Source organism: Centroberyx affinis, unplaced genomic scaffold (genome assembly GCF_046629955.1).
Source record: "Centroberyx affinis isolate AG114_WGS23_722 - 3 ecotype Tasmania unplaced genomic scaffold, CSIRO-AGI_Caff_v1 ptg005606l_1, whole genome shotgun sequence".
Lineage (NCBI taxonomy): Eukaryota > Metazoa > Chordata > Actinopteri > Beryciformes > Berycidae > Centroberyx > Centroberyx affinis.
Genome location: NW_027282823.1, coordinates 34,108 through 56,087, shown reverse-complemented (window position 1 = coordinate 56,087; position 21,980 = coordinate 34,108). Strand labels below are relative to the sequence as shown.

General features: G+C 42.7%; 1 protein-coding gene across 2 annotated transcripts in view; it reads left to right on the top strand.

Annotated features, from left to right (window-relative positions):
• The first annotated feature begins 6,003 nt into the window (after positions 1 to 6,003).
• Positions 6,004 to 21,980, top strand: part of filip1l (filamin A interacting protein 1-like) — a 48,405-nt gene continuing 32,428 nt past the window's right edge. The window contains exons 1-5 of one of the 2 annotated variants that reach the window (XM_071547025.1): positions 6,004 to 6,321; positions 7,821 to 7,994; positions 9,162 to 9,340; positions 9,823 to 9,832; positions 14,911 to 14,915. In XM_071547025.1, the coding sequence (XP_071403126.1) occupies positions 6,004 to 6,321; positions 7,821 to 7,994; positions 9,162 to 9,340; positions 9,823 to 9,832; positions 14,911 to 14,915 (686 nt within the window). The remainder of the gene's footprint in view (positions 6,322 to 7,820; positions 7,995 to 9,161; positions 9,341 to 9,822; positions 9,833 to 14,910; positions 14,916 to 21,980) is intronic. The other variant, XM_071547024.1, reaches the window with a different exon arrangement.

The window sequence follows — 21,980 nt, the reverse complement described above, 5'->3', positions numbered from 1 at the left end:
AGACCTATCTGACAAAATGTATTTTCTAAGCTTTAGACCCGATAACCAGTGTATTATTCAGCATTTTGTATATTGAATAGATTTGAAAAGCAAACAAGCTTCACAAACATAGTTTCTGAAAGCAATGCTCTCCAGATCGGGCTGTGAAGTGTTACACAAAAGAGACAGCATGCCCAAAAAAAAAAAAAGGTGTAATTCTTCTTGAGTGAGGATGATAAACCATTTTTGGGGTTTGTTTGGATAGACATAAAAAACAGATATTAGTTGGTAAAAATACTTTCCCTAATGCTGGTTGAAAAGCGTGATAGCAAAATTAACCACTTAACCAATTAACAACACAATAAACTACCATATTGTTTCTGTTAGATGAAAACCTCAGATCTCTTTTCAAACTTTTCAGGAATTAAGAAAAACAGTTTCATAAGTCCAAGTGTCAATTTTCTCAACCCATAGAGGAGCGTGTATTCTTTCAATTAGAGTCAAAACATGAAAATCACCAACTGGAGTTATGAGGTTTTCGCATGACAACAGCAGACAATCAGTGTAGTAATTTAGGATTGTGTGTGCACTAAAAAGTAACTGACTACCAGCAGTTCCTTTGTCTCTTTCTAAAGTGTATACTACTGCTCTTCCCATCTTTTCCCCCTCTCTTCCCTTTCTCTGCTCTCTTTTGATCTGCGTTTCTCCTCCTCTCAATCATATTGACAGGACCATGATGTAAGGCCCCAAGAATTTACACTGTAATTTAGCAGTAGCTCCGTATGTGTGTGTGCATGTGCAGCTGTGGGTGTGTTCATGCATGCATATGTTTCGCGTCTGTGTGTGTGTGTGTGTGTCTGTACTTGCATGCCAACTGTCCACACAGGTTGGTGTGTGTGTGTGTGTGTGTGTGTGGTAGAAAAGGACAGAGAGGCGTGTTTTTGCAGCACACCTGCTTCCTCACCTTTCAACCTCTTGACTTTAACAGCCCTCCCTCCTTTTTACTTGTAGCTCACATGAAAAGTGAAGTCATCACTAAAAAGTCCAATACCCACTGTAAAAGACCCAGATATCCTGGTGAGAATACACTTCAAAGGTATACTGACACAGTTTGGCTAACCTCTCGGCAAAACTAAAATCATGTTTGGAGAACCTCAACTGTAAAGTTAAAAGTGTTTCATACAGTGCGCTTTCTATGATACAGTTGTTAAACTTGGATAGTGATTGTGTGTGTGTGTGTGTGTGTGTGTGGGGGGGGGGGATAGGGAGGGATTGTGAGTCCCAAGAATTATAATGAAAATCCCATGTTAGAGACAGAAAACCCAGGGCAAAATAATAAGCTTTATCATTTTTAGATGTGTGATAAACTTACTTGACGGCCATTTTGATAAAGACTTTAAGTGGATTTACGCGTGAGTGACTGACTGGCTGACTTGGTGAGTAAATATAAACTGTGTTCATTGAAGAAAAACTCTCTGAGTGAATGAGCCTCTTGACCTGGTAGCTACTTGGAGAAACCTTGGTGGTCCTGGCTAGACAAGTCCAAACTGCCAACTGTTTCCAGTAACAGCTTTACTTTTGGCTTCGGACGTGTCCTCACTGCTTAATGAGTGTGCAAGGTAATGGAAGGGCCTCAAGAGAGGAGAGGGAAAAGGAGAATGTGAGAGAGAGAGAGAGAGAGAGAGAGAGAGAGAGAGAGAGCGAGAGAGAGAAAGAGAGAGCGAGAGAGAGAAAGAGAGAGCGAGAGAGAGAGAGAGAGAGAGAGAGAGAGAGAGAGCGAGAGAGAGAAAGAGAGAGCGAGAGAGAGAGAGAGAGAGAGAGAGAGAGGTATGAATGAATAAGCAAGTGTCAATGCAAAGGTCAAGCTCCTTTGACGAATTTTGTTCCATTTTCTAAGGGTAAGTGTGGCTTTGGCTGTGTTTGTGTGTGTGTGTGTGTGTGTGTGTGTGTGTGTGTGTGTGTGTGTGTGTGTGTGCACGTGCTGCTTTACAGACACAACCCAGATCCTCCTTTTGGGAATCTTCTCAAGCTATTGAAAAGTCACTGGGACTGTTGAACCAGTAATACTATTTATGAATTCTCCCTCCACATATCAGCATGCTAGAGCTTGAAGGATTGTTTGCACAGTGTCGCCTTCATTGCCAAAACTTGCAGCTAAGTCCCTTCGAAAAGATGTGAACACCTGTTAATCATAACATCACCTTTTGGCACTGATCCCCACTTGCAAAATGAAAAATGATTGGGGGTTTGCTCAAGCTGCTCTGACAAAAACGCATGAGATTGCCTGGATGGGATTAGTAAAATGACAAATCACGGTTAAGTCATCTCTGGGCAGTTTTACACACGTCACACACCCATTCATTCAAGCTGTTATTGTGTATTGAGCACTTCAGCAGATGGCAATGATGATGTATTGTGATTGCGTTATAAACACAGGTACAAACATGATATTAATTGGCTGCTGACACTGACTCCCTAAGTAATACTGATGTGTTTGGATTCCAAAAGAAACAGATTTTTTTTTTTTACCCCTCAGAAAATATTCATTCATTCATTGTCTTAACCCACATTATTCCTATTCAGTGTCACAGGGGATGGAGCCTATCCCAGCATGCACTGAGTGGATACGTAGAAAATATTGACTATGCAAATATGATTTTATGCTATGCCAGTGTTGTTTATCATTCAGCAGTATACTTTGATAGGAGGTTCCTGGTGTAATGTACTAACAATGTCCGATAGAAAGCTCCGAGGGGTTATCCGAGTTCTCATACCTCATATGGTAGCTAATGAACTTCTGGTGTTCTGGCAGTGTCCTCTTCACACCTTCGCCAAGCTGACGACACGCAAAATGCAGTGCGCTCATGGAGAAACTATGTGCGCACACTGCGTACACAAGCATTTTAAGAGTCCGTGTTTTCGTCTTCTCCGGCGAAGGCAGGGCCAAGGGAAATTTCCAAACACCGTCTTTAACTCTCTGTGCTTTCACTTGGCGTGAGACGCTGCTGCCTTCCAAAGGCTATTTATTCTAGCTCTCTTTGTCTTGTTATTTCATCACATGTAGAGAGGATTATAATTTGGATATGTATCTGTGAGAACTTGAATTTGAAAGCTCCATAATAGTAGTACACTGTGATTTTCAAATCAAGCGTCACATTACAAGCCTCAGTACAGCAGTTGATCTCATTCAATGGAGAAATCCTATAAGAAAGGCTTTGTAGTATTTGCCTAAAAAGTAAAGGTTTGTTTTCACTGTGGCCTCTACAGTTCAATGAATGAATTTCACATTAATCCATGAATATGAAGCAGAACGGTCCGTCAGCTGCTGTTTTTTTGGGTCCTTATTGGCAATACCTGCTTTCACTCACTATCCCAATACTTTTGATTAGTTTGCTCCAACTTTCCAATACCATTAATGTAACAGGACACGTACAATTCAGGCCCAACACTCTGGAGATATATGTCAGACCCAATCCTAAACTATTTTTCAGTCACCTCAACTTGAACCATTTATGAACGACGTGACATATTTCTGATCCATCTTGGAGATTTTGCAGATATGTGATACTCGCACATGTAGGAATCCCAGAAGGGCCGTGCTACATGTCTGCGACCCGGTGAAAAACCTTCAATCTGTTGCACAATCTCAGCTCAAAAATCTGTATCCTCTGACCCTTTATGTGTGTGTGTGAGCATGAGCATCTGCTTGTTTGCGTGTGTTTCTTTTCTATTTGCTGTTTACCTCGTCGTGTTTCGTCATGGGCTTGTAAATCTCGACGGGCTGCAGTTGTGCCAATGTGACTAACAGCTGAGTTTCATCAGAGCAGATTGTGCAAAATGGTAAAGTTCACTCATCAGTACATACAGTACTGATGACAGAAAGGGTAGGGTTACAAAAACACACACATGTACACACACATACACAGTATACTGTATCGCTCACATATTGTACGGGGCAAAGGGCACGGATACACCTACACACACACCTAAATGTGTTTATATGCGTACACACACACAGAGACACACGCACACACACTTTGACCCGTTCTGTCTATCGCCTGTAGCCCAGATCTGTGAGTTAGTAGATGTGGAATCAGTCTTTGGCTGCAGGGAATTACATCAGCTCTGAATCATGTGGCGCCTTGCCTAGAGTGTGCACAATGCAATCACCCAGCCATCCTTCTTAGTCATAAACTGTCAGAGGGCCTCACACACACAGGCTGGATACACACTGCAGGGTTTTGAACAGATTGTTTTTAAGCTCCAATTAGGCCGTCTCATGCAAATTTAGAGCTTGCTGAAAATTGGAATGGCCAGATTTTCATAGTTTTTCTCACAGGCGCCCCTGGAACACCACCAATGCTGAAAATGTTCTTTTACAGTTCTTTTTTTTTGGCCATTTCTGTTTTATTGGAAAGATAATAGTAGAAAGAGTGAGGAAAGACATGCTCCAAAGGTCCAGATTTGAACCCAAAACATCACATGGTGTGCACTTTAGCAAACTGAGCTCAGATGTAGAAAAATGTCATCATCCATCATCAGAAGTACCTCGTTACAAATTACATGATTGTTTTGTTGGACCTGCCGGATACAAATTACAAAACAGACAAAGTAATTGAAAGCGTAACTGTGAAATACCATCTTTAGCCAGGAGAGCAACTTCAGTGCTCAGTTAGTTGGAAACCTCAGAGTGTGAGTCAAGCCTGATGCGAGGCTGATGATGTCATGCCTTGAGGCTGGTTATTCTCTCACAGATCAAACAGTCGGAGATCGGTCTCAGCATGTTTTTGTTTCAGTTCTGCTTCCTCTTTTGGATATATTTATTCAAGCTGAGCATAATGCTGAAAAAGTAATAAATTGCGAGGCAAAGGACTATGATCTGTAGCTTACAGCATCCATTCATTTATCATAGTCCGATTTATCACAGTCAGTGAGTCAGTGAATGGCCCATTCATACACCAGATGCCACAAAGACACACTGTATACTCCAACCAGACCTTGGTAGGTAGCCATGATGCTTTTCTTCTTTGTAGCTTGCTCACTTATCCACTCTGATGTTGCCCCTTTTTCCAATCACTGTCCCTTCCCAAACACATCAGGCCACCTATCATCATCTGTAAAACAGACAAATTAGGTACACAGAGGACCGCAGCATCCATGGATGCCAGCGCCTAAATCCTCTGGCAGACTGATTTTGGTCTTTCGTTACAATTTTCCTAGACAAAATATTCACGTTGCGGGTAAATTTGTCGGCCGTGAATGATGGCCGGCAGCCTCGGCTTATTCGGTGTGACAGGACTGAAGGTTTTAAGGTTTAGCTTCCAAAAAAGGTTCTGGCAGTGTCAGAAAATTTGCAGCATAATTGTGCACTGTGGCTGGCCGTGCGATGTGGTGATGATGACTCTATTCCGCTGAGTGACTAATAATAACACGGCAGGCAGTGACAACATGCTGCTGTGCTGGTACAGATGACAAATGTGGGACTGGATGTGGGACGCAGCCTGGCTGTACAGTGAGACGCCAAGAACAGGTTGCATCTCACAAGATCCCATCGAAAAAATCAGTCTTCTGCTGTTACTATAGCTGTAACTATCTCTCCACCTACACAAAGAGCTCTCTGGGGTTGTTGAAAGGCATCGTGGGAAATGTAGGAAATCACCAACTGAAGTAGAAGTAGGCCTAGATGAGGCAGGTTGAGGGAAAGTGGATACACCAAAAAAAGGAAATTACATCACTTCACCACTAAATAACTCCTGGAATACATTGAACATCACAGAGTGATGATACATAACAGTGTAAGATTTTTCCTTTAATCCCTTCTAAATCAAGGACATGGATTCAATTTTAGTCCATTAAGTATTCTGTTTTTTGTTTCATGGCGCTGTCTTGAATGGTTGCAAAGATAGAGAGACTGAAAGAAAAATGCCCTCACACACACACACACACACACACACACACACACACACACACACACACACACACCCTTAACCTTTCTCCATTGATCTGACCAACAGGTAGAGGAACATGCGATCCCGGAGCAACAGTCTGGAGGATGCGGCCAAGGCCAAGCTGGTGCAGCAGCGGGCGCACACACGCAGGCGAACCGCAGAACGGGAGGAGCCCTCGGGACGGGCGGGGGGCCGGAGCCGGCACCGGGAGCCCCCGGACGACACCGGCACCGTCCAGCGGAACCACAAGACGGGCAGGAGCAGCGCCAGCTCCAGTGGGAGCGGGAGCGGCAGTGCCGGCGGCGCGGCGCGGGGCAGTCGGAAGGAGAAGGGCCGGGACCTTTCCAGAGATGACCTGCTCTTTCTTCTCAGCATGCTGGAGGGAGAGCTGCAGGTCAGGGCCGAGTGTGTGTGTGTGTGTGTGTGTGTGTGTGATGAGCTGTGTCTGTATGTGGTGCAGTTAACCCTTTATGTCCAACCTTTATTCATCTCTTCTTCTCTTGACCTTCTTGACCCTCCGAGTTCAAATTAGCCATATTAGCCTACAGCTCTTTAGATATGCTGTTTAGCTAGCCTGCTTCTCTTCTCTTATTATATTCTCTCTTGTCAATATAGCCTTAATTAGACTAATTTATCTAGGTGAGCTAGTTAGACTGCTGCCTAAAGTTAAAAAATATCTATAGGCTACTAGTGTATAGCTCTTTAGGTAAGCTAGCCTTCTCTTCTCTTCTCTTCTCTTCTCTCCAAGTTAGTAGCCTATTCTAAACCATACTAACTGCAGTTACAATAACAGGAAATGATTCAACCTGAATAAACTTGGATTTAGCCCTGGGAACATTTAGCCATGACAGCAGCAGGCAGGCCTGCAGACATGGCATTGCCCCAGCTAGTACATGGATAGTCAGACTCAGTGGCTCAGTGGCCAGTGGGCACTAAGACGACTAAAAGCATCTGTTAATGGACAGCTGACAGCTGAGGCTACTTCCTGCCATCCCAGCACTTGAACCAATGGGGAAACCCCCTGATGGTGTTGGTGTATGATAGGAATAAGGCACTGTTTGCATCTAAAAAATATTGTTAAAGTCAGAAGAGCTTGGTACAGGGAAACAAAGCAGAAAAAGCTGAATAGAGAAAGAGCATTTTATTGGTTATCTGTACCATATCACCTTTGATTTTGACTTAATAAAACCTAAAATATGTTTCCAAGAAGTGGAAGTTGTACTCTAAGAACCTGTTTCTATAGTGTAGCTAACTGAGCACAACAGCATGTCTTTTCTTCTTTGGTGGATTGCATGTAGACCAACAGCTGAAAAATATAACGCTGCTATCATATTCAAACGTTCAAGCGGTTTAGGCTGCTTGTTTTTCACACAACACAATTAATATTGACAGAGAGAAAAGAAAGGAAAACAGAGATGGACCACATTCATAGTTTCACAGAATCAAATACTGCGGAAAACCACTGAAAAATCATGTGGGAGTGGTTTGGGTTTAGGTGCCTTACTCAAGAGCATCATCAGGATTTATTTTTTGAGCCAGTGCAGGGACTCTAACCAACAACTTTCTGTTCACAAGCCTGATTAGAGGGATAGAGGGATGACAGAGGAAGACAAGGCCATCACAGTGCTAATTAGCCATCCATCTATCAATATTTAATTGATATTTGATTTAGTGTTGGTCTCCTCTCTTGCTCTACAATTGAATCTTTTCCTGTGATGCTTTAATCCTCTCTTTTCCCTTCTCCAGTGGAGTAACTAGATCACCATGGTGTTTGCATGTGCATCTATTATGTCAATACTTTTTTTTTTTTGGATGTTTTTGGATGTCCGTCATTTGTTAATGCTCCATCACAAAGTTAAATCCATCCCGCTCCACCTCCCTCCTCCACTGTAGGCCCGGGATGAGGTGATAACAGTGCTGAAGGCAGAGAAGATTGATTTGGCCCTGCTGGAGTCCAAGTACGGCTTCGTCACGCCACAGAAGGTCCTGCAGGCGCTGCAGAGGGACGCCATCCAGGGCAAGGCGGACGTCTTCCAGGAGGACATCTACGAGAAGCCCATGGCAGAGGTAATAACTTTCAACAACAAAACAGTATGAAAACAGTATGAAAGTATGACTGAAACCAAAAAAGAAACACAATATACTCCAAACAAAACAATATTGAACTCCAGTCAGTTTTACGGGACATTCAGATTGTTTATGGAGACCTAATACTCATCTAAAAATATACTCATCTATAATTATTGAAGTACCATTTTAAATCCTTTACTCAAGTTAAAGTATAAAAGTACATAGTCTTAAATTAATTTAAAGTATGAAAGTAAAAGTAGTCCTTTCTAATGAACTAAACTGTGTTGAGTGTTCCTCTGACTCACAGATGAGAAACAGTCTGCGCCTCAAATCACTAACATTAATTCTACCACAGCTGAATTCACTAATGTTAATTATCTTCTCTCTCGGTGTCCTTTTTTGGTGTCGCTTTGGTGTACAAGCAGCCAATCACATTTGGCACTTGATCAGCTGCTTCCAGGATGGAAAAAAATCAATCAGTTGATTATTTCCTAAGAGTAACAAGTCTGTTTTGAAAATGTAGTGAGTAGAAAGTAGGTTGTAGATTTTTCTTTTGAAATGAAGTGAGCAAAAGTAAAAAGTCTAAGTGAAAGTGAAAAAAACCCCCACTTGAGTAAAGTACAAATACTTGAAAATCTTAAATACAGTAACTAAGTATTTTTACTTTGTTTCTTCCCACCTCTGATTTTAGAATTTTGTTTATTTCATTTTATCCAAATAGAATCCATAAGCATACATATGGACAACTTAATCTTGATATTTGTTTCACTCTAGTGAGCTAGCTAGCTAGCTAAGTGACTGCTTAGCTAGGCTATTTGGATGTGATGGGATAGTTAGGCCAGCTAGCTAACAGCTTAGTTAGCCTACTGGAGCTTAAGTTAGCAGCTAGAGTATTTAGCCATCTCTGGCAACATTACACACCAGGAAGACCAACAATTCCCAGCTTTTTGCCCGAGTGTGATTGGTTCTTGTGCCGTGACCAGCATGCTCTCTTATTTCTTTCTCATAGACAATGAATGGAGGCAAACTGTTCGCCTCATGAAATCTCGTCTGGTCTACTACAGTCTGAAACCCCCGATGACTGTGCCTGACTAATACACAGCAATACAAACTGTACTGCTCACTCATATTAAAGCATCAGGTGTTTTCTCTGTGCCCCCTCAGCTGGACAAGTTGGTGGAGAAGCAGAGGGAGACGCACCGGCGGATGCTGGAGCAGCTGCTGATGGCGGAGCAGTCCCACAAACAGGCGCTGTACAAGCTGGAGGACGAGAAGAGGAACCACGGAGAGTTCATGAAGAAGAGCGACGAGTTCACCAACCTGCTGGAGCAGGAGCGCGAGAGGTTAGTGGGAATTAACTACTTCTGAACAGGAGAGAAGCTTCCACCCACCTGCCAAGAACCTAATCGCAATCAGAGCTTTAGTCCTACAGCGTCTACGTTTCAAAAATTGTTTTTGGTTTCCCTGGACAACAGCAGCCGTAAATGGTTGAAATGATGTTGTAAAATGAGGATTATGTTGTTGATTTGTTGTTATTTTTGAAAGTCTGTGTCCTCTTCCTGTTTTGATATGATCTTAACATTGCTTGTATTTTATTTAAGTTGGAAAAAGTGTTGGCTTATCTTCAAATTATATGGATTTTTGAGGTGAAATAATACAAAAGCAAATGAGAGAAATCTGATTACATTTCTGAATAATCCTGCAATTCCATGACTGACTGCAGTTTTCTAACTGTAATCAGTAATCTAGTGTTACCTTCCTAACCCTGATTGTATTATTAGGTTGGGAATGGAAACGCCGCATTTATCCAACACCTAAGTGCTAGAAGTGCTGGTGTGTGAAGTGTTGTGAATGAAAAGGAACAAAGCAGTCACATTAACCAGCAATAAGCTTTAATAAAGGGACGACTTGCACTGCATCTGCCATTAAGACCCACTCAGCAGAGCAGAAACCGCAATTTACATACATATAATAACACCATAGACTTGGAAGTCCACTCATGAGTTCAGCCACAAAGTGCAGCTTCAAACTGAAGCAAAAATTATAGCTGATACTGCTGGCTTAATTCAGCGATCTCTGTCAATTTTAATAATCACACAGCCTGGCAACGTCCTTATAAGTCAGTGTCAGGACGTTCTTCAGAGTTACGGGGCCTCTTTAATCATTTCAGCAGACAGACAGGGGAAGCATGGTGACCTGGGAGGAGGAGGAGTGGACTGGCTGTCTTTTCCCATGGCCTTGTGATGAAGGGTAGAGACAGACCGATGTTTTTTAACCTTTATTTAACCAGGCATGTTGACGAAGAACACATTCTTATTTACAGCCTGGGGGATTAGCTGTTGGGGTAAGGGAGGTTTACATACATACATGGACTTCAACCCTGGAACTGCCTAGTATAACTTCAACTGTGAGGGTTAAGTGCCTTGCTCAAGGGCAGTTTGATGGTAGCTGGTGAGAGAGGGAAGAGTGTTACTTGTTCAGTTCCTTCACCCATATTTTCCCATAAAGTGCAGGGATTCGAACCGACTCAGCGCTCCCAAAGCATAAATGTCCTAATAAGGCAATGTCAGTCTTAAGTCAGAGTGTTCTTCAGGCTTACAGGGAAAATCCACCCTAAAAGAGAATTCCCATAATATTATTCCCATGACCTGGGGCAGCTGAATTACTTTTATCCTCAACTTTTATTGCACATACCTGGAGAGAACCGAGACTTTTTCTGGAGTCGATCCAGTGTCGGCGAGGAGCGGGGAGGCTCAGACAATTTAGGTTTGTGCTTAAATACACAAATAAGCTTTACATTTACAGCGCTACTTTATGGTAGCGCTGTGAATATTTGTGAACCAGAGAGAAAAAAAAAAACCCCATATCCCTGGAAAATCATCCTGTGCGCCACAGCTGGTCCACATTTCACTGTCAATGTAGCAGCTCGGTAGCAAAGGGCCAGTTGAAGATCAGATTCTTTGCTCTCTGGTTTCAGGAAAGATGTGTTCATGCTCACAAATACTGAGCAAGATCATAGGAATAATAGATTTGAATTGTTTCAGTGTGGATTTTTGCTTTAAAGCGTGCATACAGTGACCTGTACAATGAACCAACAAGCGCTATAAAATATTATAATGATTTATAACAGTGCATGAATCATTTAGAAGCTCTCATAACAGACTAATAGCCTGGTATGTCTCTTCATGAAGCAAATTGGAAACAGCCTCATCACAGCTGTAATTTTATCTGCATGATGATAGGAGGCACTCAGTCATTATACCACTTGTGTGCTAATATCCCCCCTTACACTGCGTTATAAGCCATTACGACCGTCCTTATTTTATATCGCAGGCTTGTCACAGAAATCTTAACACCTCAGTTCTGCAAAATGTGATCCATAAAACTGCTGTAATGTGAGATGAGCTTGGGATGGATGATTTTGAAAGCGCTGCTTAACACAGCGAGCCAAGACCGAGGCCGCTGGAGGCCGAAAGGTGGAAACATGGCTGACTGATGTTTTCTGTAAACGTCACGTTGAGAGCCGTTACTGGGCAGCGCTGGGTTTACTGCTTCCTCAGCAATATCATATAACGTACACACAGACATACGGAAAGGCATGCACACACACACGCAGACAGATACACACGTATATAGCACGCACACATGCACCCTCAGCAATTAATTTCACAAGGGAAACACATCTGGACATCAGCCCATGACCTAGTTGGGACAACCACATCATCGCTGGTATCGGGAGTGTTTGAGTTGGACCGGAGGACGGTTTGACGAAAGTCTGCGCTTTGTCACCGAGCATGTCAGGAAGGACGGGCTGCCATGAAAAATATCCCTCTGTCCAGGGTCGAGCTAATTACCGCGTGAGAAAAGGCGAAAGATTTATACGACTGAGAGGAGAACCAAAAAAAAAAACTAACCTAATGGCTCTGAGCAGCATCAATCACACTGTGTGTTCAACAAGATGCCAGATTACCATGGATATAGTTGATGAGGGTGTTTTTTTTTTTTTTTTTTGGTGTTGGGGTCCAGATTTGGACTTGAGTGTGTGTGTATGGGAGGGAGTGAAGTGTGTAAAAGGGGGGTGCAGGCAGGGAGGGAAGGGGGGTGGGTTGCTCAACATCTGCCATTGTCATCTGTCTTCGACGGTTGGACGCGGCCCTGTTTATGTAGCTGAGCGCTCTGTTACAGTCGTAGAGGAGATACGTGCTCGCGTGTGTGTGTGATGTGTCAACGCAGAGCTGTAGAGTAAGTGTGTGTGTGTGTGTGTGTGTTCGGAGGTGTCCTCTTACCTCATTCCGTCCCCGAGTTTGTTTATCCAGACAATCCTCACAAGAGACATTATATTTTTCAATGCCGCCATCCGGATAATTATGAGTTATACTATACTGCTGTGCGCGATCGTATATGAGTGAGTGTGCATTTGGGGTTTCAGTGCTGTTAAGAGTCCTGCTTTTTGGTTCATAAATAACAGCATTTGTAGCTGAGAGTGTAGTTGTTATGCAGGCTTATGAAAACTAAACAAAAGTGATGTTTGCTGTATAATTTGTAGCCTTCAACTAATGCATGTAATCAAATTGCAGCTAATACAATTGTGGATAGGTTGGTCTGTGCACTTTACTCTATACTGGTACCACATCCAGTACTCATCACCACAAATACAATAAAATATGGTTTAACGACACATGCAAAAGCTGTATTTCTGTCATACAACGGTCCGCTGACCCTCAGTAGATGTAGAGATAGACGTGTCATCACGACCGCCTCAAGCGGGAGGAAACGGACAATCCCCAAGGAGCTTGAGTAAACGACATTCTAGTCCTTCGCCCGAGCAAAAGGCTCAGCGTTTGTTCAGCGGCTTCTGTTCTGCTCTGCACTCTTTCCAAAACATTATTACAGAGGGACAGAAAAAGTGCAAACCAAAAAGCCTCCCGTTCTAAAAGGAAAACCCACTTATCACTTGTTTGAGGAGAGCTAAAACAAACTCTGCGTGTTATGAAAACGGCGCTCTCCGCCGTGGCTCGCCATGTATGAGAGGCACCGCGCCGCACCAGGCTTTAATTTCACGCTCGTTAATCCATTGTTGTATGATGCATTTTAGCTGGATGTAATCATTTCCTTTTTCTGGGCCCTGGAAAGCTGCAACTTGTGATTACATCCAAGGGTTACGTGCAGCAGGGTTTGGGAAGGGACACCAGCTTTCCCTCCCTTTCTTTTTCTCTCTCACACACACACACACACACGCGCTGCACATTTATAAACTCCGAGCCTCCTGCTGCCTTTTTTTATTTCGACCTTTTTTCGTGGCAGGAAGCCTCTGACTGTTGAGTGACCCTCTCCCTGGAAGCCCTAAAAAGCATGTAAATCTGGGTAGGGGGTTGGGGATGAAGCCGGTTCCCCTCCTGATTAATTGTCGATTGAGCAGCCGTCCATGAGTGATGACCTCATCGCGCGCCGGGTACCGCAGGAGCAGCAGGGGTGTGAGAGCAAGAGCGGCATTCTAACCATCAACAGATGTTACTTAAAACATGACTTCAGCGCACAGACACACACACACACACACACACGCATTGCATACAGCTACGCAAGAGCAGGCATTTTGCTCGCCTGCTCTCCTTTGTTCTTTTGCAGGGAACTGAAGGGCAGGGAGTGAATTTTATGACCTTCTATATCCTTTGGTTTCATGCATAGCGTAAACCCGAAAGATACTTAAATCCCTGCTTACGTTTGGAACATGCTGAATGATTTTAGTGTGTGGGGTTTAACTAATGCTGGCATGTGATGTATTGAACCCAGAGAGACCATATGGGAGCATGAGGCCAGAGTCAAACCTCCGATTCATCGTGCTGTCTTATTTAGGATTAGGTTTGTACCACTTAAAGCTGCACTAAGCAACTTGGTTGACAGCTCCAAATGGCAGAAAGAGGTAACTGTAACTGAAAAATGTGAACTTCAATACCCAGAAATCCTGTGATGTGACGTCAGTAAACAGCACACAGCATGTCCTTTGTGATGCTTTATACCAAAGATACCAAAGATCTAATATTGGTGAGTCCAAGTTCTCCGGACGGAGCGCTGCTTGCTGCTGTTTAGGAGACAGTTTGTATTTTGTTCTTAAGTTTCTATTTGTCACTCCCTGTGGGTGAAGAAGTTTCCATACCTGACACCAGAATTTCATTTGGGCACATAGAGCGGCTCTACGGGGTTTCACTTAGTGTGGATGGGACGCTCTCCTCTATCTAACCCAGCCCCATGGGTGTATTTTTACACAAAAATCTTCTGTATTGTAGGTGTAATTTATTTATTATTAGTCATGACCATTGTACAATGACCATGTTGAGGTGCTTTTAAAATGTCTGTAAAAGCAATAGGCTGAGTTGATGATACAGTAACAACTGTGGTGTTTCCAGTTCTAGATACACTTGTGATCTGGTATACTAAGTTGTTATTTGTCCCTACACTCACTGTCCACATGGCCTCTGTAGATACACATGGCCTATCTGGATACTTGGCACAGCTGAATGGCTTGTTGCTACCAGTCTCTCCTTTTGTGTCTTAAGTTATTATAAAGTTATTCATTCTCACCATATTTTACTAACAAAAGCAGCCAAATATGCAAAAGATGACATAGCTGATATCATAGCAACTAACAAAAATATAACATCAGTTATATATTGCAGCCCCATGGGTGTATTTTTACATAAAAATCTTCCGTATTGTAGGTGTAATTTATTTATTATTAGTCATGACCATTGTACAATGACCATGTTGAGGCTTAACCTTGCAGTGCAGTAAAGAAACTCAATAGTTGTGTGAACTTGCTCAGCCACAGTAGCAAAGCAATGCGATGGGAAACGGCCTACAGATAATATGAAATAAAAGCATGCTGAGGCAATTTGCTGGCGCAGTAAATGCAAAGCACTGGTATTTCCATAAAACTTGCAATGCAGATAAAAAAGCACAGTAGCTGTTAACTTGACACCACATGACCTTCTCCTGCCTCTTAATGGTTTGCAGGGAGCGCAGTATATCTTCATGCCATCTGGTCGACTTAACTCCAGCGCTGGTGACATCACCCACGTGTATCAGATCTAGAACATTCTTCGGCGATGCTATCACCGCGGCCCGAGATGCTTATTATCCAGACCTGCCCTGTTCTTTGAAACAGAACACAGCGTTTTGATTCTTTTACGATCTGGAATTTCTTGTTATTAATGATGAGCGTTCCTGCCTCCGCCGGCTCACCTTGGAGGCGGGTGGTGAACTCTGGAGGCAGAAGTTACACAGTGTCTTCTACAAATGGCAACATGTTTTAGGAAGTTGTCAGGCAGCTGTTGCACTGTATATACACATATTCTACTGCATGCACGAGCAGGATCTGTCTTCACTTATGCATCGTTAAGATTTTATCAGTACTACTAAAACCTGTTGGTGAGGAGATGGGAATCTACCTCATTCATCAACGGTTGCTGACAAATATGAGTCCCGAGCTCTCAGCAAAGGCTGTTTAGTTTCTCCTGACTCCGAAGAGGAACACAGCACACCTGTATTCCTCCCAAAAATGTCTCAGCCCCGTGCATACTATACATTCCTGCTCAAAGCCAGGGTGGATATTTTGATATGATGGATGAGAGGAAGAGTTATGCGATAGGAGGTACATTAGAAATGTGAAGGGAAATTGGCCGGTCTGCAGGTTTCAAAGTACGAAATGATGAGACATTCTTCTCTAAGTCGTGTGTTTCCTGTAGACAAAAAAAAAAAAATCAGTTGTTTACGAAATGGTGATACAAAGTCCAGCCCACCATGTTTTTCAAAGCTCAGCGTCAAACGGTTCCTTTTATGGGAAAGAGAATTATTCTTTCAGCTGTGCTATATGACGTTCTTCAGATGTTTGCAGCTGAAGCCCCGGCAGCGCGGCCCCATGTTGAGGTCAGGAATCACACAGATACGACACATTCAGCGACACCCTCTAAGCACACACATGACACGCAGCCACCGCTTCATGCTCCTTCAAAACAATTTCTGCCTCTTCTCCAAGTGCGTCAGAGCATCACTGGGCTTCATTTCTTAGAAAATGAATAGCAAATGGTTTTAGATCTGTGGTTCTTAGCACTATGGTAGGAAAAAATCTATCAGATTGTCATCTGGTTTAGTCTCTTGCTTCTGCCAGGCAATTAAAAGATAAAATACTGAATAAACTTGATAGTTCCCTGACATTTGTCCATTTAAAATGTCTGTAAAAGCAATTGGCTGAGTTGTTGGTACAGTAACAAATGTGGTGTTTCCAGTTCTAGATACACTTGTGATCTGGTATACTAAGTTGTTGTTTTTTGTCCCTACACTCACTGTCCACATGGCCTGTGTAGATACACATGGCCTATCTGGATACTTCGCACAGCTGAATGGCTTGTGTTGCTACCAGTCTCTCCTTTTGTGTTTTAAGTTATTATAAAGTTATTCATTCTCACCATATTTTACGAACAAAAGCAGCCAAATATGCAAAAGATGACATAGCTGATATCATAGCAACTAACAAAAATATAACATCATTTTTTAGGTTTGGGCTACCTATGATCTAACAATATGAGATTTGGATGGGAATGTAATAATGTAATAATGACAGATGAGCGCGTTCCCCGCTGGCGTAATTTCCCCACTTAGCCCCGCCTCTATTTGTGTATGTAGACGCTAGTCACCGTATCAGTCACACAGTGACTAGAGCAACATAGGAAAAAGTGAGTGGCTCCTGACCTAATTCAGGCCGGTCAGCCAGCACTCCCTTCCCTGCTTCAGCCAGATAACGAACAGATTGCTCCAGTCTCCTCGACCCTGAGCTGATTTGTTTGAATCTAACAAGGGTGATGGTATGAAGAGAAATTATCTATTTTTTTTCTCTCACTTAGCACTCATCACTTACCTCAAAAGCTGTTGAAACACTGAATGCCCACTACTGACTTGGTTTATATACTGTAGTGATTTATTGGGTTAAAGATATTTTTTCACTCTGCGTGAGCTTTTGATGTAAACAATGACATTCTGTGACAACTAAACCTGCATTTTATATGCATTTCGAGTCTGTAAGTGTTTTATATACATGTGCAGTTTATAAACGTTACAGCAAAACAGACATGCATTTTCTTTTTTTTGCCTTTATCCAAAGAACATTGACTGAGCATGCACGCTCTTTCTCAGCACCAACCTGGTTCACATTCATACGATTTGAGCTGGGATGGGCTTAGAAAGTTCAGCTCTTAAAAGGATTGCAAATATATACAAAATGTAGATGATCAAATAAATTCTGTGTTGTATCTTTACTGTGGGCACTTAACGTATCATTATACAAAAAATTCTAGAAACAGCTTGCAGGTCCCCAGTGTGGATGTGTGTGCTGGCTTGGAAAAGCTCAGCAGCGGAAGTGAATTAATGATGCATTTATTGCCATCAACATCTACTTCTGGAGTCTTATTTTATTCTAGTTGGTGCACTGCTTTATGAACAAAGCAATCGCAGGTCACGCTCCCCTGATTTAGGAGTCTTCTCACAGACAAAATATGAAGCTAATCTTTAAATAGATGTACACTAATCCCATCAGCATTCACAAATATGCACAATTCACTACACATGCCCCTGTCTTTGACCAGCTCCACACTGTAGACGGGCGGGTATGCGTCAATAGGTGTTTGAAGACAGAAGCCAGTAACATAAAACAGATACCGCTAACATGAAAGCGTATTTTTATGTGCGCACTCTTTCCTGAGAGTGTGTGAGACTGTCAAAATATTACTCCACTACCTCTGTAAACTGGGTGGTAATTAGGCCCAGAGAGCCGTCATTGCATGGCGTAATGTGATTACATCTCACTGACAGAATGCAGCGATTAGACCTCACCGACCACAGGACTCAAGACTCACAGCTCGTATTTTTCCAACCTTCTTCAAGCCTTTAATAGAAGAGGGAGAATCCACCCTAAAACAGAATTCACATACTGTATGCTATTCCTGTGGCAGTCCAGTCGATATTTTTGAGTATGGAAAACGAAAGAACCAATCAGGAGACTCCTTGGAGCTGCTCAATTGACAATGAATAGTAGAGTGAATTTGGTGACACTGCCTCCCATGTGATGTCCTTGAGAAATAGCCACATTTTCTGGTTGAGAGCTGCCAGTAATGTTGTGAAACAAGTGTGGAAAAGTTCAAAGAAAACGCCACAAATTCATCCTCTGTTTCATTGCCAGTGGATCGGCTGCAAAAAGTGTTTTCCCATATTAGAGTCTTGTTTTTCTGCACTAACTTTGGGAGAAAGTAGCCTATAGTCATCAATATTTATTTAACTAGCCAAGATCCTTGGAGTGACACGTGAATTTGTTCTGTTTTAGGTTGGAATTTCTGTTTAAAGGGGTAAAAGCCTTATAGGGAATACCTCAGGGTTTACGTATGGGACTGGACTAGGTTATCAGACTTAACGGCGTCTCCTTAAGGGCCGTCTTTCAGTCAAAGAGGGGACAAAATGGGGGCAGTTACTGCTACAAACATTAAAAAAAGAGTAGTGGGTGATATAGTGCTGTGTGATGGCAGGAGAGCGCCCATGAGTTTATCACAGCCTTGATCATGGCTGGTGCCTAATGATGAAATATAAAGTTTTCCAGTAAAAAGGCTGGATGGCCAATTAACTGGGCCATAGTACTATGAGGGGGAGTCGGACACAGCTTATTTATAACCTCTACCCTCTGTCATGACGTAAAAAATAACCCCCAGAAACAACTGAGAGGACAACTGAATAGAACTTGACAAATTATTATGGTGACGAGGAATCTGTGAGAGTGATGTATGAGCTAATCTTCTGTTTGTGAAAGGAAATAGCACCAAGGGTGGAGGGAAGGGGTCAAGGAGGAAAAATGCAGCTAATGTAGAGTTAGCATGACATTTCTACGCTTGCTGTGAACCGTGTGTGGCCTCTGCCCACGCCGGAGACAGCGAATGACGGTGAGAGTCAAATTGCAACAGGCAGCAGGGAAAATGCAAAGAATGACATGTAAACTCGACATTGTGGAGGATACATTTACCAGCCAGCAAGCAGGGCTAATCTCTCTGATTTACCTTCTTCTCGCATTTGTTCTAGCAGACACCCTCTTGAGTTACGGCTTGGCAAAACACGGCAAAGGGAAGCAAAGGGCCATTTTTTCCCCCCGTGTTGTCAGGCTGGAAGGAAGCGACAGCGAGAACTTGGACATTACGTCCTTGTAGCTGGCAGCTGCGGCGTCTGAACAATGAGTCTGTGCCTGTTCTCCCGGCCAACTCACTGTCGAGATAGTGAGTGAAATATAGGGAGGGAGGAAAGAGCCTGCCTGGATCTGCCAGCTGAAATGTCTCATTGTGGTGAATGGGGTCTCTGGACGTCGCCACGATGAATTGTGCAAACAGGGGAAAGTGAATGAAAGTGGCGACAATTCTTCAGTCCTTTTACTTTTGTGACAAAGGCAGGATTACCGCTGTACTGCAGTATTTCATTTACATGATAGGAGGTGTTGTAAAAAAGGAATCTGTTTCTTTAATTTGAAAGGTTATTAATTGTCAAAGCCAAATACAAAAAGCATTTTGCTTTTTGCATTTAGCATTTGGCATTTCGCAAATACAAACAGGAATGCCAATGAGACATAAAAGCGTTTGGAACAAAGCTTTTATTTGTACCAAGGATTGGTTAAGTCAGTGTTAACACCCGAAGGCAAAGTGAACCCAAGGAAACCTGAAAAGCGTGTTACAACCTATCGGCTTACATCACTTTAGCCAGTGATCGAAAGTTATAATACTTAGAAATATAAGATGCCAAAACCCTGGCAGATGAATCTTCTGAGGAAGTCCATGTCGAAACAGCTCATGATGACCTCATATCCTGTTTCAGCCGGTGGGAGGTAGAGTCAGTTGAGTCCGGTCTTAGGCAACTCCACCCAAGGGACTGATTACGTTTTATTTTGGTATGTTATGGTGAGTTATTTGGACTTCTATGTAAAAGAAACATTGATTACTCTCAGTTAAAGCTACAATGTGTAACTTTTTTCCTTGAAGGAGCAAAGTTTACTGCATGTCCCACCCCTGTTCCCCTCTGTTAGGCAAGTTCACACCCCAACACTCGTAACTCATCCTGATGAGCTGTCTGATGAACTCTGTGGATAATCCACAGACTGTAAAGAAAGAGTGTGATGTCACCCATAGGCTTGTGAAGGGCCATTTTGAAGCCTGGAGATTGGGTTTATGGTTGCGGCCATGTTGACATTTTTTGGAGCCAGAGCAGCCAAATTTATTGACTTTATGTTTTTAGCGAGAAGTTGAGTTGTGGTCCCATTGACTTGCATGGAGTTGGGCTGGGTTTGGAGTCTTTTTGGAGCCGGCCTTTAGCGGACGCTTGCCGACTAATTGCCGCCTGCCGCCACTCTTGGCTTCAAAATTGGCGCCAGTGTGGAAAAGCAATGCCAATTTTTACCATGTTTTCGAACGATCCTTGTCTGCTGCATGTCTAGTTTTGCTGTACTTTCTTTTCTTACTGCTTTCTGCCTGTGAAAAGCCAATTTCAGGTTTAGGCAGGTACACACAGGGTCACAGACAGACACAGACTGATAATGTCTCATATATCCTCTTTGTTTATTGGTTTTTAAATGTGAAAAACCTGCATTTTGCAGCTTTAAGTAAAACAATATTTGTCCATGATCCTCTCTGAGGTGTTAAAAAGAGATGAATGACCCTCCCACAGACCAAATAGTCATATTAACAAGATTAGGATCAAAGAAAACATTATAAAATGACAAATTTATGACAAAGCAGATTTTAGCACTTCCTATGACTGCAGGAGATTCTTAAATATGAAAATATGAAAAACAAATAAAGGGTTTGGAGAAAGTTGAGTGTGTGCTTTCACCTAATACATTTCTCAAGGTTTCTAATGGTTGGTTGAAAACATTGCCCCTTGGTTACATTATTGCTTATAACAACTGACAAACGTCACCTAACCTTGGACACCTACCATTTTTTCTTGATCACAGAATTTTATAGCATTACATAAGTGTGAAAAAGTAACTGTTAAAGAAATGTAGATATAAGATGCAAGAGAAATATTTAAAACATCCATTAAACAAAGTCACCTCTTTGAGTCAGTGTGCTTTTCTGTGCACACAGCGATTGTAAGAATTTTATGGGATTTGTGTAAGATTGGAAATAGCTCTCGTAACTTTTGCAGGGCGTTAGGAAGCAACTGATTCGGAGGTGGTAACTGGTAATTACTGATGTTTATGGGGGAATTTACTTTTCCTTGACGAAGTTCAGCTGACACAGACCCAAACAAAACATCGCTGTTGTTGTTTACTTGTTACGTGTGAATGCGGGTCTTTCCTTTGTGGCTAAGGGAGTTGAGTTTTCTTGTCTCCCAATTATCTCCCGATCCCCACCAACATGAACTCAGGGAATTTGTTCGTGTCACGTTTCCTATGTTGTAAGTCCTTTTATAACACAAATGAAATTAAGAGAGACAGACAGAGAGAGAAGGCAAGCGGTGAGTTTGTGGTTAGTGTGGGAGAGAAAGAATTCAAGGCTGTGGAGAAAGACCTGTCGAGACGGAGGTGGTCGGGTGTCAAGCCGCGATATGGAAACCGGCGTTTAAAACTTTTGGGGATTGAGTCTTTGGCGGGGAACAATAGAGAGCTGTCAGAGGGACCACCCTGTCCCAGTGCATCCTGGGCTTTGACAAGATGCTCGAAAACCAGGAAATAGGAGCCGCGGTGGGGTCTTAAATTTCTTCCTCCCCGTCCCTCGGCCGGGTTCGACACACGGTGTCGGACATGATTGATGAGAGCGTTTTCCTGTAATGCTGCAAGGTCTCGAGATTGAAGATTAGTTGGCATTAGTTTGTCTCTGTGTTTGAATATGGGAGTAAATATTATCTTTTGAAACACACCTTTTCCCTTAAGAGTAATCATTGTGTTCATGAATATTTGAAGGAAGC